Source organism: Schistocerca piceifrons, chromosome 11 (genome assembly GCF_021461385.2).
Source record: "Schistocerca piceifrons isolate TAMUIC-IGC-003096 chromosome 11, iqSchPice1.1, whole genome shotgun sequence".
Taxonomy (NCBI): domain Eukaryota; kingdom Metazoa; phylum Arthropoda; class Insecta; order Orthoptera; family Acrididae; genus Schistocerca; species Schistocerca piceifrons.
In genome coordinates, this window is record NC_060148.1 from 88956662 (window position 1) to 88981712 (window position 25051).

Here is a 25051-nt window from a genome sequence, read left to right on the forward strand (position 1 = left end):
CACTTCTATTGCTTGTACGATCATCGATCTGTACAGTTTCAAATGCAACGGTTTCTCAGCACACACCAAACAGTCGTATGTAGGATCTGCAGTTTGCGAGATGCGTGCTGGGTCGATTTCGTAGGGCTGTTGAAAAAACATTGTCTCACTTGCTCAACGACGTCATCACATGTGCTTGGACGACCTGACGATTTCCCGTGTCTTACCGAGCACCCTGCTCCTACAAACATTTATGCCACTCATAAATTGTAGGCCTACTAGGAGGATCTTTGGCATACTTTGTACAGAAATTAAGGTGAACTGCTGTCACCAACTTCAATTCTGCACACCAAAACACACAGCTAGCACGCTCAGGTCAAGTGAATGCAGCCATCTTTAGTGCAACTGCCAATAGCGCTCCTTACAGTACCATTCGGTACTAGGGAACTATGTATTTCCCTACAAATTAACACTACAATCACCTCTGTAGGTACTATGAATTACTTTATATGAATTTTCAAAGTTGTAAAGACCTTTTTCAAACACCCTGTATGTCAAAAGATATCAGAATGGTATGAAGCAGGAATTTTAGAAATGTTCTCAATTTTGCTAATGACAGATCTGGCCTATATGACCAGATGCTTTCACGGCAAGAACGTATATTTCATACCAGTCTGATTGACATACAAATAAGTTTTTGTACTTAAAAATGGCATAAGGCTGAAATCTGGATTGCATAACAATTAGAGTGAAGCGCCAAAGAAACTGGTATAGGCATATGTATTCAAATACAGGGATATGTAAACATAAAGGATATGGCACTGCGGTCGGCAACTTATATACAAGACAAGTGTCTGGCGCAGTTGTTGGATCAGTTACTGCTGCTACAATGGCAGGTTATCAAGATTTAAGTGGGTTTGAATGTGGTGTTGTAGTCGGCACACAAGTGATGGGACACAGCATCTCTGAAGTAGCGATGAAGTGGAGATTTTCCCATACGACCATTTCACAAGTGTATTGTGAATATCAGGAATACGATAAAACATCAAATGCCTGACATCGCTGCAGCCAGAGAAAGGTCCTGCAAGCGCGGGACCAGCAACGACTGAAGACAATAGTTCAAATTGACAGAAGTGCAACCCTTCTGCAAATAGCTGCAGATTTCAATACTGGGCCATCAACATGTGTCAGCCTGCGAACCATTCAACGAAACACCATCAATATAGGCTTTCGGAGCCGAAGATCCATGACACAAAACTTTATGCTTCACTTGGGCTAACGGACTGTTAATGACTGGAAACATGTTGTCTGGTTGGGCGAATCTCGTTTCAAATTGTATCGAGGGGATGGATGTGTACAGGTATGGAGACTCTTCAGACCAGCTGTGTGGCTGGATTGAAGAGTTTTTAGCAAACAGAACACAGCATGTTGTTCTCAATGGAGAGACGTCTACAGACGTTAAAGTAACCTCTGGCATGCCACAGGGGAGTTATGGGACCATTGCTTTTCGCAACATATAAATGACCTAGTAGATAGTGTCGGAAGTTCCGTGCGGCTTTTCGCGGGTGATGCTGTAGTATACAGAGAAGTTGCAGCATTAGAAAATTGCAGCGAAATGCAGGAAGATCTGCAGCGGGTAGGCAACTGACCCTTAACATAGACAAATGTAATGTATTGTGAATACATAGAAAGAAGGATCCCTTATTGTACGATTACAAGATAGCGGAACAAACACTGGTAGCAGTTACTCCTGTAAAATATCTGGGAGTATGCATGTGGAACGATTTGAAGTGGAATGATCGTATAAAATTAATTGTCGGTAAGGCGGGTACCAGCTTGAGATTCATTGGGAGAGTCCTTAGAAAATATAGTCCATCAACAAAGGTGGCGGCTTACAAAACACTCGTTCGACCTATACTTGAGTATTGCTCATCAGTGTGGGATCCGTACCAGGTCAGGCTGACGGAGGAGATAGAGAAGATCCAAAGAAGAGCGGCGCATTTCGTCACAGGGTTATTTGGTAACCGTGATAGCGTTACGGAGATGTTTAGCAAACTCAAGTGGCAGACTCTGCAAGAGAGGCGCTCTGCATCGGGGTGTAGCTCGCTCTCCACTTATACCTCCCGAAGAGATCACGAATGTAAAATTAGAGATTCGAGCGCGCATGGAGGCTTTCCGGCAGTCGTTCTTTCTGCGAACTGTAGGCGACTGGAACAGGAAAGGGAGGTAATGACAGTGACACGTAAAGTGCCCTCCGCCACACACCGTTGGGTGGCTTGCGGAGTATAAATGTAGATGTAGAGGTAGACATCCTGATGAAGCCATGGGCCTTGCATGACAGCACAGGGCTGTTCAAGCTGGTGGGGATTCTGTAATCGTGTGGGCACGTGCTGGTGGAGTTATACGGTACCACTGATACATCTAGGTATGACTATGACACATGACATGTACATAAGCATCCTGTCTCACCACCTGCATCCATTGCGCATTCCAATGGCCTCGAGCGATTCCAGCAGGACAAAGCGACACCCCACATGTCCAGAATTGCTGCAGAGTGGCTCTAGGAACACACTTCTGAGTTTAAACACTTTCGTTGGCCATCAAACTCCCCAGACATTAACATTATTGAGCTTGTCTGGAAGGCCTTGCGAAGTGCTCTTCAGAAGGGATCTCCCCACCCCTGCGTACTGTTATCTATTAATGGACAGCCCTGCAGGGTTCACGGTATTAATTCCCTCCAGACACCAATCAAGTCCACGGCGCATTGTGTTGCAGCACTTCTACGTGCTTGCAGCGGCCCCACACGATGTTAAGTAGGTGTACCACTGTCTTTGGCTCTTCATTGTATATTGAGTATTGTATACACTCTTGTGTAGTGTAGTGACTTACCAAATAAATTTTTGGAGAGTTTTGTACATTGTTTCCATTATATTAAGGATATTTTCTGTTGCATTTTGCCATTTTAGTTGTGTTTTGCCATATCCTAGTGTCTGTTTACCGGTTAAATGTGCAATTTTTATATTTCATTTCTTTTTCCTTCTGACCGGTGGTACATTACCAATAGTTATGCTGGGTCCCATGTCATGCTTAGAGACAAATGTTTTAGAAAGTGAATTTTCATATGAGGTGTGCTAATTTCAGCTGTCTATAGGGATATACAGGAAGTGCAAAATGGCCAAGCAGGCATGGCTAGAGGACAAATGTAAGGATGTAGAGGCTTCTCTCATGAGGGGTAAGATAGATACTGCCTACAGGAAAATTAGAAAGACTTTTGGAGAAAAGAGAACCACTTGCATGAATATCAAGAGCTCAGATGGAAACCCAGTTCTAAGCAAAGAAGGGAAAGCAGAAGGGTGGAAGGAGTATATAGAGGGTCTGTACAAGGGCGATGTACTTGAGGACAGTATTATGGAAATGGAAGAGGATGTAGATGAAGATGAAATGGGAGATACGATACTGCGTGAAGAGTTCGACAGAGCACTGAAAGACTTGAGTCGAAACAAGGCCCCGGGAGTAGACAAAATTCCATTAGAACTACTGACAGCCTTGGGAGAGCCAGGCCTAACAAAACTCTACCATCTGGTGAGCAAGATGTGTGAGATAGGCGAAATACCCTCAGACTTCAAGAAGAATATAATAATTCCAATCCCAAAGAAAGCAAGTGTTGACAGATGTGAAAATTACGAACTATCAGTTTAATAAGTCATAGCTGCAAAATACTAACGCGAATCCTTTACAGACAAATGGAATAACTGGTAGAAGCCGACCTCGGGGAAGATCAGTTTGGATTCCGTAGAAATGTTGGAACACGTGAGGCAATACTGACCCAATGACTTATCTTAGAAGAAAGATTAAGGAAAGGCAAACTTATGTTTCTAGCACTTGTAGACTTAGAGAAAGCTTTTGACAAAGTTGACTGGAATACTTTCTTTCAAATTCTGAAGGTGGCAGGGGTAAAATACAGGGAGCAAAAGGCTATTTACAATTTGTACAGAAACCAGATGGCAGTTATAAGAGTTGAGGGACACGAAAGGGAAGCAATGGTTGGGAAGGGAGTTAGACAGGGTTGTAGCCTATCCCAGATGTTATTCAATCTGTATATTGAGCAAGCAGTAAAGGAAACAAAAGAAAAGTTCAGAGTAGGTATTAAAATCCATGGAGAAGAGATAAAAACTTTGAGGTTCGCCAATGACACTGTAATTCTGTCAGAGACAGCAAAGGACTTGGAAGAGCAGTTGAACAGAATGGACAGTGACTTGAAAGGAGGGTATAAGATGAACATCAACAAAAGCAAAACGAGGATAATGGAATGTAGTCGAATTAAGTCAGGTGATGCTGAGGGAATTAGATTAGGAAATGAGACACACAAAGTAGGAAAGGAGTTTTGCCATTTGGGGAGCAAAATAACTGATGATGGTCGAAGTAGAGAGGATACAAAATGTAGACTAGCAATGGCAAGGAAAGCGTTTCTGAAGAAGAGAAATTTGTTAACATCGAGTATAGATTTACGTGTCAGGAAGTCGTTTCTGAAAGTATTTGTACGGAGTGTAGCCATGTATGGAAGTGAAACGTGGACGATAAATAGTTTGGACAAGAAGAGAATAGAAGCTTTCGAAATGTGGTCCTACAGAAGAATGCTGAAGATTAGATGGGTAGATCACATAACTGAGGAGGTATTGAATAGAATAGGGGAGAAGAGGAGTTTGTGGCACAACTTGACAAGAAGAAGGGATCAGTTGGTAGGACATGTTCTGAGGCATCAAGGGATTACAAATTTAACTTATTTAGCATTGGAGGGCAGCACAGAGGGTAAAAATTGTAGAGGGAGACCAAGAGATGAATACACTAAGCATATTCAGAAGGATGTAGGCTGCAGTAGGTACTGGGAGATGAAGAAGCTTGCACAAGATAGAGTACCATGGAGAGCTGCATCAAATCAGTCTCAGGACTGAAGACCACAACAAAAACATCATAGGGATATTGTCTAACTTTGGAGTTTCCTGAGGGTAGTCATTTTCCTTTGTAGTATGTTGCTTATTTTAAAATAATCACTGTATTTCACGATTTGATGATGATGAGGTCCCATACTCTGAAGAGCGTAGGGGACCATGTGGGAGACTCGCACCGCCATACTAGGCAAGGTCCTAGCGGAGGTGGTTTCCCATTGCCTTCCTCCAACCGTAATGGGGATGAATGAATTTCATGATTTAGCATTTAACTAATTACATGTCCTTGGGCACTATAAAGCTACTATCTAAATGTGAAGTCCATATGTAAAATGGAAAAAGTATAACCCATATGCGAGTTTCATCACTGTGCCAACATACAACATACCAGAATGAGATTTTCACTCTGCAGCACAGTTTTAATCTGCCAGGAAGTTTCATATCAGCGCACACTCCGCTGGAGAGTGAAAATCTCATTCTGGAAACATCCCCCAGGCTGTGGCTAAGCCCTGTCTCCGCAATATCCTTTCTTTCAGGAGTGCTAGTTCTGCAAGGTTCGCAGGAGAGCTTCTGTAAAGTTTGGAAGGTAGGAGATAGGATACTGGCAGAAATAAAGCTGTGAGGACCGGGCGTGAGTCGTGCTTGGGTAGCTGAGTTGGTAGAGCCCTTGCCCGCGAAAGGCAAAGGTCCCGAGTTCGAGTCTCAGCCCGGCACACAGTTTTAATCTGCCAGGAAGTTTCATACAACATACCATTAAAGTGGAGGGACACATTCAGCAGTCAGCATCTTCAAATGAAATGGGATGCGTGTCAAAATATCAACGTGTTACGTATGCTGGTGCAGTGACAAAGCCCACATATGGGTTGGTTTTTTTATATACACTGAATTCATCACATGTTGCATTCGCAGCACTGATGTGTGGAATACAGCGGGCTATATATGTGTAATATCTACTGTGGTGTAATTTGATAATGCACAAGCAGGCAAAAATAGCTAACTACTACATTATGAAATAACAGTTTATTTTCAAAATAAAACAACAGCCGACAATGGAAAATTAGTTTCCTCACAGAATTCACAGCAGCTATGGACCCCTGCGTACACTGACTCTGGTACAAAGAAAGTTGGTTTTCATGCTGATGATTGTGCAAGTCTACTGAATTCCATCATGGGAATCAACTGGCCGCCAAGCATTCCACAACAACATGCACAGCGGCTGTAACCTTGTCAAAGTGCTCGCTCGATGCGAAGCTGTCATAAGATGCACGGCAGGTTTACAGGTTCTGTCCCAAAAGGTTCAAGAATAACTTCTTTAAAGTTTGTTGCTTTTTAACATACATAACCTTAAAAAACTTTAAAGTACACTCCTTCCTCATATACGCATCACTAACCGCTTCATCCAGTCCACACAGGCTCCCTGGGAGGTATCACTGAGAATGTCCTCCAGACAGGACATCGAAGCCTCTTTCCTCCCCCCCCCACCCCTACAGATATCTTGTGAGGGTGCACCTTCAACCTTGTCTTTCATCCTCTGAAACAAAGAGAAGTCAGGCTGGTTGTTGTGTACGTAGTTCCGCGTAGTCAGCGCGTTCACAACTTTCCCAATAGAGCGCGCCCCGCTAAGCACAACAGCGCAGGCGCAGCGCTCGTCCGTCTTCGCACTACGAGATGGCGCTGTCTTAGAGACGGACCAAATTCTGCTTCCGCCTATCCGCATATCAATATGTAACGCAGCCAAATAGATTGCTGCTAACATAGAACCTTTTCTCCTCGCGGTTCACACTTGCACAGTGATACATGAACGCGCGAGGTATTATAACGAGTGTACAGACCTCCGATTAGTCAGTCTGCATTTGTCTGTACCAGTCTATAGTCAAGTTTCAGTCTTAATAAGATTACCATATTCCTGTACATAGCCATGAAGGTAAATGAATAGACACTTTGTCCAGTATCAGAGATATGTGAGGATAAGATTAACGTACCAAGACCAAAGGAACTTCAGATTGTCAATTGTAAACTGCATCCAGAATCAAGTTACGTAATATCGATGCCTTATTATTATTTTAATAAATGTGTGTGAAAATTAATCAAGTTCTGTTTAAAGTTGGTCACCGTCAATCTGCTACTCTAAGCGTGCAAGTGGCATTTCTATCATCTGACCTAACGGCAGAAGATAAACACGCCTCGATAAGACCACGAGACATATTGCTGACACTCGCCTACTTCGTTAGAGCGACAAGTCAAATAATCTGATGATGTGTGTACCAAAGGTCTTACAGTACGCACACCACAGTGGTACAGTGCCTGAGGCAGTCTGTTCCTGATCAGAAACTCTTGTACAACAAGGGCAGTGTTGCTCAGTGCATTGCAACGATGCTAAATCCTGTTGTTTGTGATGTCTCTCACCTGAGCGTTTTACCCTATCCCACAACCGGGCGAGGATCTGAGTATAAAACTGGCCATTAACTTTTGTCCTCGAGGCACAAATTCCCTGTGAATCATACCTTTGGTGTCAAAAAAGACAATGAGCATCAGCTTCACACCAGATTTGCTCGTGTGTGCCTTCTTCGGGTGAGGTGATATATCGAGCGCCACTCACTGCTTTGTCATTCAAAAACCCGTGTCTTGTCACCTGTCCTAACTCCACCCAAAAAATTATGGTTACTTCCACAGAATTCCAATGATTTAATCAGCACTTCCACATATGGACTTACTTCCGTTCATTGGTCAGTTATTTGAGACCCTCTATCTGCACACCTTTCACATCACTATTTCATCTCTCAAAATGTTATAAATGTTTTATTTCAGCATACTATAGTTCTCCGCTATCATTCTTACACTCAGGCATTGATCCATGTTTAAAACTTTTTGCAGTTTCTCCAAATTTTTGTGAATTTCGGATGTTGATGGATATTTAAAGGGCCCATTGTCATTGACATTTCCTTAGTCCTCCTGTATCATCTAGTGCCAGCCATAAACTCACGGCAGGATATCATAGCTTCCTCCCTAAGGCTTCCAAAATTGTGAATGCTATCTCAGTTTTCTTTTTTTTAATGCAAAAGTAGAATGTGGATCACTCCCCAATTTAAGTGCTGCATCTCAAATCTTCGATTGTCACCGAGAAACACTGCATGTGAAACTTAGTCCTCACTCTGTCTCTGTACGGAGGCAACTGAACCAAGTCGCATTTGTTATCCACAACGCCTAACCACAGTTTCCACAGAAAACTACATCACTCTACCCACTGTGGTTTTCTGGAACATTTTATTTTCAGAGTTTTTGGGTTAAGCCTATGGGAGTCTATTGAACCATGTTAGCAGAACCAACCAATCAATCAATGTGCACGATGACCAGAGCCCTGCCAGGGGCTCACAGTGTTGTAATGTAACAGACTGTGATGGAGGTACTGTTGTACACAATACACTGGTTTTGTATGTCACCCAACCCTGATCAGTTCCATACGTAAACAAATGCAAATATCGAAATTACTTTAATGCAATCTATAACCAAATTTAGCAAAATTGTATGTATAACTGTTTGTAAACTAGACAGATGCCATATTTACCAATTTCAGTAAAAATAGTAAATACAGACTTGATATAAAATAATATGAATTGTAATAAGAAACCACCATAATTGGTCAAAAGAGAAATTATAATTTAATTATGTTTAGATTGAACATTTAGTAAAATTAATTGTTAAGAACACTTATGATGTAAATTTTTATTTAAAAGAAGGAACATGTATTAAATTTAAGTACAGAATTTGAAATTATATTTTATCATGGGCACCACGTCATGTTTACAGGATGATTTAACTGTAAATCAGTAAGAATTTTACAGTCAGTAATGAATGTACTGGTTTATATCATTAAAACTATATTTACACTTAGTTGATTGCCTCTGCCGAACGAGTAAACTGTACATACCTGCCACCAATGTACACTGCAGGCCAGTAAAAGTACTGGAAGTTCAGTTCAGGTATTTACGACAGAACGCTATGTGGATAGGGTTTTGTGGAAGTTTAAAGCAATAAATGTGGAAGTGAATTTTAAAGTGCTATTTGAGTTTTATTTAACAATTATCCAGTTATACAACACAAAATTAGATGCTGTAATACTCAAAATAGACAGTACTCTTTACTTTTGTTTTCAGTAGTAAGCAGATGAGACCACTAATATTACAAGAGGACTGAACATACAAGTTAGCCGGCCGGAATGGCCGAGCAGTTCTAGGCGCTACAGTTTGGAACCGTGCGACCACTACGGTCGCAGGTTCGAATCCTGCCTCGGGATGGATGTGTGTGATGTCCTTAGGTTAGTTAGGTTTAAGTAGTTCTAAGTTCTAGGGGGCTGACGACCTCAGCTGTTAAGTCCCATAGAGCTCAGAGCCATTTGAACCACACAAGTTACGTACTTTTGATAACAATGTGACACATTATGTTCTAAAAAAATTTAAACCTGCAAATAAGCTTCACATTCTACCCGAAGCTGCTGTAAATAATTAATTTGGTGTGATTTGACTTTATAATGGAATTCCTCTTACAGCAGTAATAATTAGAATGGGGACGTTTCAGTGTGAAATTGTAAGATGCACGGCAAGTTTATAAAACTCGTCTTCACTCTGTCGGTATGATATCTCTGGTGGTGAAACTTCCTGGCAGATTAAAACTGTGTGCCAGACCGAGACTCAAACTCGGGACCTTTGCCTTTCGCGGGCAAGTGCTCTACCACTGAGCTACCCAAGCATGACTCACGCCCTGTGGTGTAGGAAGGTAGGAGACGAGGTACTGGTAGAAGTAAATCTGTGAGGATGGGCCGTGAGTCGTGCTTGGGTAGCTCAGTTGGTAGAGCACTTGCCCGCAAAAGGCAAAGGTCCTGAGTTCGAGTCTCGGCCTGGCACACAGTTTTAATCTGCCAGGAAGTTTCATATCCGCTGCAGAGTGAAAATCTCATTCTGGAATCTCTGGTGGTATTTCTGATAGTACGGAGGCACAAATGACGATTCAGACTCGTCCTCCGTGCAAAGCGCTTCTCGAAGACGGTGCAGTTTCAGGACTCCTCTCGCATTGGGACGCGCCCAGGTTTTTGCGAGGTATCGCCACTGACGAACGCCTTGCCACACGCATTGCAGGCGTACAGCCACTCACCCGTGTGCGGGCGGTGGTGTACTTTCACACTTCTACTTCGCGTAAATGACTTTCCGCAGGTGTCGCAGCAGTACGGCCGCTCACCCGTGTGCATACGGAGGTGTACCTTCAGGTTCCTGCTCTGTGTGAACGACTTGCTACAGTAGTCGCAGCGGTAGGGCCGCTCACCCGTGTGGACGCGCGAGTGCTGCGCCAGGTTGCTGCCGTTGGTGAACCGCTTGTGGCAGACGCCGCACTCGTGGGGCCGCTCACCCGTGTGCTGCAGCGAGTGCTGCCTCAGATTATTGCTGCGCGAGAATGCCTTGCCGCAGATATCGCAGCGGTAGGGCTGCTCACCCGTGTGCTGCAGCGAGTGCTGCCTGAGGTTATCGCTGCGCAAGAATGTTTTACCGCAGGTATCGCAGCAGTAGGGACGCTCACCCGTGTGCTGCAGCGAGTGCAGCCTCAGCTGATCGCTGCGCGAGAACGTCTGTCCGCAGGTGTCACAGCAGTAGGGTCGCTCGCCCGTGTGCGTCCGGTAGTGCACCTCGAGGCCGTTGGCGTCGCGGCAGGTCTTGTGGCAGATGTCGCATTTCAGCAGGTGCTGTTGCACGTGGGTCCTCAAGATCCTCTTGTCGACAAACACTTCCCGGCAGACGTCGCACGTGAAGACGTCCCGTTCGTCGGGCGAAAGTGACGGCTGCCCGGCGACACTGTCGCTCGTCGAGGGGGAGAGCCTCTCGCAACTGTCATTTACCTGGTAGCAGTTCGAATTTGCGTCAGAGGCGTCCTTGCAGAATCCGTCACTTAACACAGTACTTGTAGTAGAATAGCTGTCTTTATGGGTATTCTGCCTCTCCGAGTCCACTAGCTGTCCTGAGAGTAGGTGTGTATTCCTTTCATTTCTGTCACATTCTTTCCAGCTGCCACTGCGATTACTGTCACTAAACGGTATCTCGCCAGTTCTGGTGCATATGGTGGCACATTTTCCAGTAGTGCAACCGTCCTGGCCTTGTGGGATAAACCTGAAGAATTGAAGAGACAGCATTAAAACATCTGGTAATGATAACACATTTCATATTCATATTAATGTAACTGCCAATGTTCAGTAGTATTGCACAACATAATAAACAATACCAATATAAAAACTGATACATATATTTCATATACAGGGTGGTCCATTGATAGTGACTGGGCCAAATATCTCACAAAATAAGCATCCAATGAAAAAACTACAAAGAACGAAACTCGTCTAACTTGAAGGGGGAAACCAGATGGCACTATGGTTGTCTGCTAGATGGCGCTGCCATACGTCAAACGGATATCAATTGCATTTTTTAAAATAGGAACCCCCATTTTTTATTACATATTTGTGTAGTATGTAAGGAAATATGAATGTTTTAGTTGTACCACTTTTTTCACTTTATGATAGATGGCGCTGTAATAGTCACAAATGTATAAGTACGTGGTATCACGTAACATTCCGCCAGTGCAGACGGAATTTGCTTCGTGACAAATTACCCATGTTAAAATGGACCGTTTACCAATTGCGGAAAAGGTCGATATCGTGTTGATGTATGGCTATTGTGATCAAAATGCCCAACGGGCGTGTGCTATGTATGCTGCTCGGTATCCTGGACGACATCATCTAAGTGTCCGGATGGTTACATTATTTAAGGAAACGGGAAGTGTTCAGCCACATGTGAAATGTCAACCACGACCTGCAACAAATGCTGATGCCCAAGTAGGCGTTTTAGCTGCTGTCGCGGTTAATCCGCACATCAGTAGCAGACAAACTGCGTGAGAATCGGGAATCTCAAAAACGTTGGTGTTGAGAATGCTACATCAACATCGATTGCACCCATACCATATTTCTATGCACCAGGAATTGTATGGCGATGACTTTGAATGTTGTGTACAGTTCTGCCACTGGACACAAGAGAAATTACGGGACGATGACAAATTTTTTGCACGCGTTCTATTTAGCGACGAAGCGTCATTCACCAACAGTGGTAACGTAAACTGGCATAATATGCACAACTGGGCAACGGAAAATCCACGATGGCTGCGACAAGTGGAACATCAGCGACCTTGGGAGGTTAATGTACAGTGCGGCATTATGGGAAGAAGGATAATTGCCCCCATTTTATCAATGGCAATCTAAATGGTGCAATGTATGCTTATTTGTATGCTGAAAGTTGAAGGATATTTGCTATCGTGATCCACCGACAACGCCTGACAACATGCATCAGCGCACTGTCAATGCATGTGCGAACATTTATTTATTTATTTATTTAACATTACGGAAGGCGAACTACTCGCTGTTGAGAGGAATGTCGTTACACTTATTGCCAAACGCATTGAGGTTGACGAACTTCATTTTCAGCATTTATTGCATTAATGTGGTATTTACAGGTAATCACGCTGTAACAGCATGCGTTCTCAGAAATGACAAGTTCACAAAGGTACATGTATCACATCGGAACAACTGAAATAAAATGTTAAAAATGTACCTATATTCTGTATTTTAATTTAAAAAACCTACATGTTACCAGCTGTTCATCTAAAATTGTGAGCCATATGTTTTTGACTATTACAGTGCCATCTATCACAAAAGCGAAAAAAGTGGTCCAACTAAAACATTCATATTTCTTTATGTACTACACGAATATGGAATAAAAAATGGGGGTTGCTATTTTAAAAAATGCAGTTGATATCTGTTTGACTTATGGCAGCACCATCTAGTGGGCCAACCATAGCGCCTTCTGGTTTCCCCCTTCAAGCTAGAGAAGTTTTGTTCTTTGTAGTTTTTTCGTTTGACACTTATTTCGTGAGATATTTGGCCCTGTCACGATCAATCGACCACCTTGTATGTAATTTATTTCCTCAACCTCTGCATTGCCATTTGATTTTACATAGATATTTCTCAACTTTTTTTTCTTCACAAAATTTTATCTTCACTGCAGTCTTGAATGTAGCAATGGCAAAAATAAAATATGGATGTGTGGGGAAATCTATTGCTTACCTAAGTTAAATTTCAAATTTTTAATAATTTCTAAAAGTAATATGAAAACAAAATTAACTTCATAATCCAATCAATACTAAATAAACTGATGTGGGCAACTATTAAATCCTGATATTAATGAAGTAATTTTTAATATTTGAGAAAATGAAATCTGATATAACAAATTTAAAACTAAACTATAGTAATACTATTTTGTCACAAAAAACACTGATTGTTAAGAGAAAAAAAAAATGGAGTACTTTACGATCTAGCAAATGATAGAAAATTGGTGTAGAATAACAAAAGCAGTTCTACAATGTAAATAGATAGATATAAAAATCTACTCACCAAGCGGTGGCAGGGGAACACACACACAAAAGGATTTAACTTCTACAAGCTTTCAGAGCCAGAGACCCTTCTTCTGGCAGAACAGTTGAAGGGGAAGAAAGAGGGGTGAAGGAAAAGGACTGGAGAGGTTTAGGGAAAGGAGTGCAGTTCAGAAAAGTCACCCAGAACCCAGGGTCAGGGTAGACTTACCGGACAGGACAAGCACCCAGTAAGTCTACCTCTTCTTCCCCTTCAACTCTTCTGCCAGAAGAAGGAGCCACTGGCTCCAAAAGCTTTTACAAGTTAAATCCTTTTGTGTGTTGTGTTCCCCTGCCACCGCTTGATGAGTAGATTTTTTATCTATCCATTTACATTATATGGTTATAATAGAGGGAAACATTCCATGTAGGAAAAATATATCTAAAAACAAAGATGATGTGACTTACCAAATGAAAGTGCTGGCAGGTCGACAGACACACAAACAAACACAAATATACACACAAAATTCAAGCTTTCGCAACAAACTGTTGCCTCATCAGGAAAGAGGGGAGGAGAGGGAAAGACGAAAGGATGTGGGTTTTAAGGGAGAGGGTAAGGAGTCATTCCAATCCCGGGAGCGGAAAGACTTACCTTAGGGGGAAAAAAGGACGGGTATACACTCGCGCACACACACACATATCCATCCACACATATACAGACAAAAGGAGACATATTTAAAGACCTTTTCCTGTGGGGAGCGGCTAAAAAATGATCAGTGATGTGCGAAAAACGGAAGTGGAAATAAAGTGAATGTTATTAGAACTAGCCGAAATGGTTGTTTAATACGTGAAAGCAGCTGTTATTGAACTAGAAACAGTGGATTTTATAGCAGCGGTAGTGTTGAAAGCGGAAAATAAAAATTTTTTTGGTTATGGTTTGGAAGTGGGTTACGTATTATTGAGTATATATAGGCGGGATAAAATTGTATTACGGTAAAAAGGGGAAGGTGAATACAAAGTGAGACTACTGGTACAAACAGAAAGAGAAAATAAGACGACAGGAAAGATTTCGAAATACAACAACGACAATAACAAACGTAATTGTTGGGTTCAAATTAATGATATGGTTATAATAGAGGGAAACATTCCACGTAGGAAAAATATATCTAAAAACAAAGATGATGTGACTTACCAAATGAAAGTGCTGGCAGGTCGACAGACACACAAACATACACACAAAATTCAAGCTTTCGCAACAAACTGTTGCCTCATGAGGAAAGAGGGAAGGAGAGGGAAAGACAAAAGGATGTGGGTTTTAAGGGAGAGGGTAAGGAGTCATTCCAATCCCGGGAGCGGAAAGACTTACCTTAGGGGGAAAAAAGGACGGGTATACACTCGCACACACGCACATATCCATCCACACATATACAGACACCCTGCTTGTGTCTGAATATGTGTGGATGGATATGTGTGTGTATGCGAGTGTATACCCGTCCTTTTTTCCCCCTAAGGTAAGTCTTTCCGCTCCCGGGATTGGAATGACTCCTTACCCTCTCCCTTAAAACCCACATCCTTTCGTCTTTCCCTCTCCTTCCCTCTTTCCTGATGAGGCAACAGTTTGTTATGAAAGCTTGAATTTTGTGTGTATGTTTGTGTTTGTTTGTGTGTCTGTCGACCTGCCAGCACTTTCATTTGGTAAGTCACATCATCTTTGTTTTTAGATACATTTACATTATATGATCAATAATTGATTATTTTCATTGTTATAAAAACAATTCTATGTAGTCCAAACAGTAATACGCAACAGTAAGCTAACTGTTAATTTTTTTAAAAATAGGTATGTGGTGGAGGCCACTGGGCACTCCACTTGCAGCTACGGCATATGTATAACTTAGTCTTGAAGCTCCAAAATGTAAATTAAAATTCCAATAAAAATGCCTCAGCATATCACAGAATTGATGAAAGGAGAAAATACAAAAATGCAGTAAGTGAAGCAGGCAAAAAGGAATACAAACATCTCAAAAATGAGATCGATAGGAAGTGCAAAATGGCAGGGATAGCTAGAGGACAAATGTAAGGATGTAGAGGCTTATCTCACTAGGGGTAAGATAGATACTGCCTACAGGAAAATTAAATAGACCTTTGGAGAAAAGACAGCCACTTGTAAGAATATCAAGAGCTCAGATGGAAACCCAGTTCTAAGCAAAGAAGGGAAAGCGGAAAGGTAGAAGGAGTATAGAGAGGGTCTATACAGGGGCGATGTTCTTGAAGACAATATTATGGAAATGGAAGAGGATGTAAATGAACACAAAATGGGAGATATGATACTGTGTGAAGAGTTTGACAGAGCACTGAAAAGACCTACGTCGAAACAAGGCCCCGGGAGTAGACAACATTCCATTAGAACTACTGACAGCCTTGGGAGAGCCAGTCCTGACAAAACTCTACCATCTGGTGAGCAAAATGTATGAGACAGGCGGAATACCCTCGGACTTCAAGAAGAATGTAATAATTCCAATGCCAAAGAAAGCAGGTGTTGACAGATGCGAAAATTACCGAACTATCAGTTTAATAAGTCACAGTTGCAAAATACTAATGTGAATTCTTTACAGACGAATGGAAAAACCGGTAGATGCCGACCTCGGGGAAGATCAGTTTGGATTCCGCAGAAATGTTGGAACACGTGAGGCAATACTGACCCTATAACTTATCTTAGAAGAAAGACTAAGGAAAGTCAAACCTACGTTTCTAGAATTTGTAGATTTAGAGAAATCTTTTGACAATGTTGACTGGAATACTCTCTTTCAAATTCTTAAGGTGGGAGGGGTAAAATACAGGGAGCAAAAGGCTATTTACAATTTGTACAGAAACCAGATGGCAGTTATTAGAGTCGAGGGACACAAAAGGGAAGCAGTGGTTGGGAAGGAAGTGAGACAGGGTTGTAGCCTCTCCCCGATGCTATTCAATCTGTATATTCAGCAAGCAGTAAAGGAAACAAAAGAAAAGTTCGGAGTAGGAATTAAAATCCATGGAGAAGAAATAAAAACTCTGATGTTTGCAGATGACATTGTAATTGTGTCAGAGGCAGCAAAGGACCTGGAAGAGCAGTTGAACGGAATGGACAGTGTCTTGGGAAAGGAGGATATAAGATGAACGTCAACAAAAGCAAAACGAGGATAATGGAATGTAGTCGAATTAAATCGGGCGATGCTGAGGGAATTAGATTAGAAAATGAGACACTTATAGTAATAGATGAGTTTTGCTATTTGGGAAGCAAAATAACTGATGATGACCGAAGTAGAGAGGATATAAAATGTAGACTGGTAATGGCAAGGAAAGCGTTTCTGAAGATGATAAATTTGTTAACATCGAGTATTGATTTAAGAGTCAGGAAGTCGTTACTGAAAGTATTTGTATGGAGTGTAGCCTTGTATGGAAGTGAAACGTGGACGATAAATAGTTTGGACAAGAAGAGAATAGAAGCTTTTGAAATGTGGTCCTACAGAAGAATGCTGAAGATTAGATGGGTAGATCACGTAACTAATGAGGAAGTATTGAATAGAATTGGGGAGAAGAGAAGTTTGTGGCACAACTTGACAAGAAGAAGGGATCGGTTGGTAGGACATGTTCTGAGGCATCAAGGGATCACAAATATAGCATTGGAGGGCAGCGTGGAGGGTAAAAATCGTAGAGGGAGACCAAGAGATGAATACACTAAGCAGATTCAGAAGGATGGAGGTTGCAGTAGGTACTGGGAGATGAAGAAGATTGCACAGGATAGAGTAGCATGGAGAGCTGCATCAAACCAGTCTCAGGACTGAAGACCACAACAACAACAACATCACAGAAGAAGAACCCACAGCCTGTTAATGCTTGATCCAAGTATAAACTATGAATACAAGACTCATTTCATTATTAATCCAACAATTTCTGGTTCGTTGCTGGCACGGTGCAAAGTGTTCTGGGTCATTTGGTCAAGTAAATCACCCACAGAATTAATTTTCCATGTAAGTTTACAACTTTTTAAATGTTTTAATGAAGTGGGATACTTTATAAGCTGTCATCTGCAAAAGGTTCAGTGAGATTATAGATAGGACTCGTCCTGAGGCATCGAGGAATTATCAATTTGGTAGGCAAAAACTGTCGATTCGACTTGTCGTAGAATTACGCAACATTTTTCATGCTCACACATATAACACCTTAGGGAAATGAGAAACTCTATACAAATCATTAGCAATTCCACAAACTGAGGTGTTGCATAACACAACTAGCTCAGTTCAATCACAAGATCCACAGCGTCACAGACAGCAGCACCCGCATTCCTGCCGTGTTCCTTGATATCCAGAAATCATTCAGTACAGCTCCTGCAATGTCGTTTGGTGTGCGAAATTAATTTCCACGAAAATTACATATCTTAAATTAGTCGCTAAAATTAAACATTTTATGAAACAGAGTATGGCAAAGTTCTGTACTTAATGGATGTACAGGGGTCGGACAAAAATACGGAAACACTGCGACAAATGTACGATCGGACACGAATGCCGATGCTAGCCGAGCCTGCAAGTTGCGCTGTTATATTAGACCACGAATGGCTCCTGCGCAATGTCCTCAATATTGTTACAATTGTCAGTCGTGGTCACAACATTCTTCTGTACAGTTACGAGTGCATTAAGTGAGAGCTAAGTGAATTAAAACACACGCAAATTGTTGTTTTTATGACGGGTGCTTCTGTAACCGAGGGAGCGAAGGGTTTGGTGCTTTAAGAGGCACCGCATCAAAGATTTATACCGCGTGCGGGGAAAGTGGAACTGTTCATACGCTAAGTCGCAAAATGGACGAGAGTGCATGCCGAATGTTTGTGACAGATGACTGCTGAAGAGGATTATGACAAAATATAAGAGGACAGCTGCAAAAGTCACTGCTCAATTTGAGAATCTGAGATCTTAACAAAACTTCATTCTTGGTCAATCTGCTCACCAGAACTAAGTTAGATGGGCTCCATGTTCGTGTTAACAAAAGAGATGCATACACAGTCATGTCACTCCCTCCTGTTGTAGCCTTTTCTGCCAACTGTAACCCTCTGAGTGTCATGTCACGAGAAACCCTGAATTAACAGTACATCTGGATTCATGGCAATAACCACCCCAGCATAGTCGTTCAGGTTTATTTTTCTTTTTCATTCGTTCAGCTGAGAGGTCACCCAGGAACTTAAAGTGCATTACTCCATATGCAAAGTACCCTGCTGCATTGCACTATGCGTTACCTTGTGGCCAATTACAGGAGTCGACAAGTACATATAGTCAAATGTTGTGTTTTGCATTGCCGTGCTGTGTTGCTGGCCTGCAGTCTAAGAGTCACTGACACTCCTTTTTTCTGTTATGTTTTGTAATAGTGACACACTTCTAGGTCAGGATCAAATTACTGGAATGTGACACTAGCTGTACTGGCTTCATAAATTTGTTTGCTAACAGCAACAGGGCACTGCACGTGTCGACGGGTCCGCCATTATAAAAAATGTAGCCTAGCACTCACCTCACTCTGCTTAAAGGTCACGAAACAAGCCCACTTATTACTGAATATCTCTCCTCCTTTTTTGAAGGTTTTGACTTTTTGCAATGTGAAGAAAACAGCCTGGTTTACTGATGAACAATGTAGTATGTAATACTGCACCCTCCAATAGTCATAAGTCGCTCACAAGGAAAGCCACCTTTTTGGGAAGTGGATGACAATCTTTTGTAAACAATGCAAGTAACCATATCTGTGAAAGGGGTGAAGGGTGTACATGTTGCGACTGCTTCGTATGAAAGTTAGGGAATTTATTATGAGCTATTTCGCTCCATGTTGCAAGTTACAGAAGGAAGGCTGCTTTGTAGTTTGCCCTGGTATTGCTTGGCTAAGTGTGGTTCCCACAGTTGGACACTACTGGTGAAGCAAGTCTCAAAAACTCACCTGCTGTTCACACACACACACACACACACACACACACACACACACACACACACACACACACACCAGCCACTGATCTGTGAACAGGCTTCCTCTCCTAGTGCACATGACCCCACTAAGCCATTGGCCAACTAGCCTCCCCTTTCCTTACGAGGTTGGTTTGATAAGTCTGGTAAAAAAAAGCAAGGGGGAAAGATGTTCATTCCATAAACAACTCGCCTTACTTCTCAACAAGGTCTCCTTTGAGGGACATATACTTGGCCCAGTGATCCTCCAGCTTTTTCGTCCCATTTGGAAAAACAGGTTCTGTCAAATACTCATTGACTACAAGTATCACTCACTCATTTGAGGAAAAATTTTGTCCAAGCAGGCCAAAGTTTCAAATTAGGGAACACGAAGAAGTCACTGAGTGCTAAGTCTGTTGAATACGGTGTAAACCAATTTAAAGCCCTATTCATGCACTGTTGCCATTGATATCACTGATGTTTGACATGGTGCATTATGCTGGCGAAAGAGCATTTTCTGTGTGCCAACCTTAAATGTTTTTTTAGCACCTTAAGTTTCAAACAAATCTACAATGAAGCATAACAGGGTCCAGGCATGGTTCTGCCTTTTTTCCAAGTAAACTATGAGCATTACTCTTTCAGACCCCCCCCCCCCCAAAAAAAAAGTGACCATCACCTTACTAGTTGACAAAATAGTCTTTGCCTTCTTCAGTGCACTTTCACCAGACTTCGTCCATTTTTTTGACTGCCATTTTGACCCTGTTGTATAATGATGGATCCAGGTTTCATCAACAGTCACAAATCAGTGCCCCAAGTCTTGCAGATTGTAATCAGACATTGCCAAATATTGTGTTGAAATTCTGTGCCAGATGCACTTTTGGTTGACTGTGAGCAATCGCTGCACCCACCTCACACACAGCTTTTTCACAGAAAATTGTATGTGCAGAATATTAAGCACTCACTCGCAAGGGGAACTCCCCCCCCCCCCCCCCCCCTCTCTCTAAGACGTCACCCCTAAAATGGCCCAATGGATAGCACATCAAAAACTGAGTACAGATCAAGCATGAAAAAAGGAAGAAGGTGCACTGAACTGTGAAAATAGAAGCAAAACAGAAACAGTGAACAGTCCAACCTCAAGCTGTGCAACACCAAGAGAACTGCAGGAATCATTGCACCGTCGTCTTGTGTTCACGGTGTTGGACTGCAAAGCAGGAGATCCATGTTCAGATCTCCTTGTGCTTCATTTTTTTTTCATGAAATTATGAACTTTCCATGTGGTCATTGACATGTCTGTTTTCCTTCTGTAGTCTTGTTTATTGTCATATTATACACTGGTTATAGTATATAAATCATGTGGTAAGAATACATTATCGCTGCGAGTAAGTGTGATGAAGAGCGACCTCACACAGAAATGAAAACAGCAAGTAAACGAGTGTGCACTACAATAAAGAACTTCAACAGTCAAAACTTCCAAAACGGAACACAAAAGTCATAACATGTGATATTTGTGTAGAACACATAGGAGGTACATATGTCCGGAGTTGTCTTCCTTATCCCTAGCTGTTGCAAACAGACATTACATCACAAAACAGACACAAATTTGAATACAATGAACAGACACATCAATGACTGGACGGGCAGTTCATAATTGTGGAGGGAAGAAAAAAATAGGGGGCACGAGGGAGATTCGAACACGGATCTCCCCCTTCGCATTCCGACATCGCGACCACACAACCACGATGCAGTGATCCCTGCAGTTCTCTTTATGTTGCACATCTTGAGCTTGGACCATTCACTGTTTTGATTTTGCATCTTTTTTCACGGTTCAGTACATCTTCTTCCTGTTTTAATGCTCAATCTGTGTTCATTTCTCACGGGCTATCCACTGGGCTGTCTTACCACTAAGTCTGACTGGGGTGCGATGGGGAGTTCCCCTTGTCAGTCGAGATCCCTACAGTCTCAGCAATCTCAAATATTTTTATTTAACAGTCTTACATTACCATGTCATCGATTCTGTCAATGGTTTCCTTTGTGGTGACCTAACTGGACTGCCAGAGCACGCTTCGTCTTCGGTGCTTGTCTGATCGCGTTTAAATTCATTAATCCAAAGGTAAATGGTCTAAAAAAAATGGTGCAGAGTCCGCACGAACTTCATCGAATCCTGTTTTGATTTGTGCAGCAATCCAGCCCTTCCAATTAAAATGCCTAACAACAGCTCGAAATTCGGCTTTCACCATTTTCAATCACAGTCAACACATTGACCAATTCACATGGCTGTCAACAATGAACTGGACATTGTCCACTGTTGATTTTTTTTTTTATGATGCTTCGAATAATCGAGCTTAACAATCATGAAGGCACAACGAATATGTTCCACTCTTTGGAGGAAATTTACCAGACTTACAAAACCATCCTCGTACGTATTTCATATACTGAATTGTATGCTGTTCTCTTTGACCAAAATGCTGTTATTTCAGTGTCCACACTTGGTCCTTCCAACAAGTATTGATGATCCACAGCTGTACACTATACTTCAAAATTTATTTGCTGATTAAATTTTGAAGTATGTCATACAGCTCAACGCTGTCTCTTCTGTCGGTCACGAAACTATGTAATGCAATCCTTGCGGGCATAAGATGATAACAGCAACGGTGTCAATTCCTCGCTGTCTCATTCTCCTTGTTGCGTTAATCTGAGGAATGTTACAAGCATTAAGTAACGAATTTAGTGGAATTCAAGACAAGGAGGTTGACAGTGCGACAGAGGAAGTTTGGGTCGGTGCAGGGAGTACGTATAGGTAGACGAAGTGGTTAACATGATTGCTTGTGAGAAATGGGAAAGCTCGATCTACATCTACATCCATACTCCGCAAGCCACCTCACGGTGTGTGGCGGAGGGTACCTCGATACCTCTATCGATTCTCCCTTCTATTCCACTCTCGTATTATTCGTGGAAAGAAAGATTGTCGGAATGCCTCTGTGTGGGCTCTAATCTCACCGATTTTATCCTCACAGTCTCTTTGGGAGATATTCGTAGGAGGGAACAATATACTGCTCGACTCCTCAGTGAAGGTATGTTCTAGAAACTTCAACAAAAGCCCATACCGAGATACTAAGCGTCTCTCTTGCAGAGTCTTCCACTGGAGTTTATCTATCGTCTCCGTAACGCTTTCGCCATTACTAAATGATCCTGTAACGAAGCGCGCTGCTCTCCGTTGGAACTTCTCTCTCTCTTCTATCAACCATATCTGGTACGGATACCACACTGGTGAGCAGTAGTCAACCAGTGGGCGAACAAGCATACTGTAACCTACTTCCTTTGTTTTCGGACTGCATTTCCTTAGGATTCTTCCAATGAATCTCAGTCTCAGTCTGGCAATCAGATATTAAATGACATTACAGAGTTGGTTCTGTATCTGGACATTATGGGTTTGTTTTTCCTACTCATCTGCATTAACTTAAATTTTCCTACATTTAAAGCTAGCTTTCATTCATCACACCAACTAGAAATTTTATCTAAGTCATCTTGCATCCTCCTACAGTCACTCAATGATGGCACCCTCCCTCGTGTCACGGCATCACACTCTGTGTGCCAAATCAGTTGAGTAACAGAGAACAGCAGTGGTCCTATCACACTTCACTGGAGCACTCATGACAATAGCCTTGTCTCTGACAAACAGTCACCATCGAGGACATTGTTTCGAGTTCTGTTACTTAAGAAATGCTTGAGCCACTCCCATATCTGGTAATCTATTCCGTATGCTTGCACCTTTGTTAGCAGTCTGCAGTGTGGCACGGTATCAAATGCTTTTTGGGAATCTAGAAATGTGGAATCTGCCTGTTGCCCTTCATGCACGATTTGCATGTCATCATGTGAGACAAGGGCAAGTTGCATATCACAAGAGCGACACTTTCTAAAACCGTGCTGATTTGTGGATGAAAGTTTTTTCGTATTGAGGAAATTTGTTATATTCAGACTGAGAGTACATTCAAGAATTCTGCAGCAAACTGACATTAAGGATATCTGTCTGTAATTTTGCAGGTCTGTTCTTTTACCCTTCTTATGTACAGGAGTTGCCTGCACTTTTCTTCCAGCTGCTCAGGACTTTGTGCTGCGTCAGAGATTTGTGATAAATGCAAGCTAAGTAAGGGGCCAATGCTACAGACTACTCTCTTTAAAATGGAACTGGAATGCCACTCCAGACCCAGTGACTTATTTGTTTTCAACTGTTTCAATTCCTATTGTACACCAGGGACATCTATTACTATGTCCTGGGTACAAGTCAGTGTATTGACATAGGCTCTCCAACGTGTCACTGTTTGTTGTTGTGCCCCTTTTCTCATAATATTCCAGTACTGGACCTTGTGCATTCCAAAAAATCATAAGCAGTGGTTTTCCTGCGGACGGTTGGGTCTTGAACGTTTTCTTGCACGGCGAATTTGGATGTTTCCGTTGCATACTCTGCCGTTTTACTCTCTGGCTCGTAACGATGGATCCATGTTTCGTCACGAATAATTATCCTGTCTAAGTAGTAGTCCCCTTTGTTAGCATAGCGGTCCAAATGTTTTTTGCAGATGTCCGAGCGTGTTTGTTTATGTAGCTGTGTGAGTTGTGAAACCCAAGTCTTTTGTGGATGATTTCGCGAGCAGAACCGTGACTAATTTTCAGACAATGTGCCACTTCGTCAATAGTTAACTGTCTGTCTAAGAGAATCATTTCACGTGAACGCTCAATGGCTTCTTCATTTGTGGCAGTAAACTGTCGTCTGGGTCCTTCATTGTTCGTAACATTTGTGCGACCATTTCAGAATTTTTAAATCCATTTGCAGACACTCCGTTGCAGCAAAACACTGTTCCCATACCGTACCAAAAGTCTTCGATGAATTTTGGCCTCTGATATGCCTTCCGGCCACAAAAAACGAATCATTGAATGTTGATGTTCTTTGGTGCAGCGGAGCAGCCACGATTAACAGCATGGCAGCCACAATGAAACTAACATAGCAGCTTGAAAATTGCAAAGATATAATAAAGAATAAACAAAGCATGCATTGTCAATGTAAAATAACAGTACTATCATATTAAACAAAAATATAACTAAATTGCAGTTAATAATTGACTTACCCTCATAGAACTGTACACATTTTCCCCAGCTTTACTTGCCAGATCCTCTCTATATTTCACTATAAACGGTCTCCCTGTCTGTCCTACGCAATAGCTATGGCAGGCATTACATGTAACTTTATAAACACCAGAGTTTGTGAAACAACCTTCTTGTGTTCTGATAGAGTAGGTTACTTTTTGTCTCAGGCTATTGTTTACAGCAAAAACAACTTTTCAGCATTATTCCTTACTTAACAGGACTTATCCTGGGCAAAAGGTATATTAACAAACTCGGTACTCACTATTATAGGTAATTTGTTTTTAACACGATGACCTTTTATAGATGGTAAGCTATTATTTGTTGCCATTTTACTAACTTCAAATATGCACACAACTAATTATGATCTGGTTTTAATGTTATAATTTTAATATTTAAAGCAAGTTTAGCAAGACAAAGTTTCATTCATTATAGCGCACCCTGCTGGCACATACTCCTAGTGCCCTGTTAGCCAGGAGCTTTCCTTAGCTCAAGGGGTGCGTGTGTGATGCTGGAGCTCTAGCTGTACATTGGTGAGATAATCCTAAATGACAACCACCATGTTGCACTTGTTTTAATTATTATGGAGGTGAAATTTCATAT

General features: G+C 41.9%; 1 protein-coding gene across 1 annotated transcript in view; it reads right to left on the bottom strand.

Annotated features, from left to right (window-relative positions):
* Positions 1–9774: 9774 nt before the first annotated feature.
* LOC124720103 (zinc finger protein 660-like) overlaps positions 9775–25051 on the bottom strand; it is a 52019-nt gene continuing 36742 nt past the window's right edge. The window contains exon 6 of the mRNA XM_047245398.1: positions 9775–11077. Coding sequence (XP_047101354.1) covers positions 9976–11077 — 1102 coding nt within the window. The 3' untranslated portion in view covers positions 9775–9975. The remainder of the gene's footprint in view (positions 11078–25051) is intronic.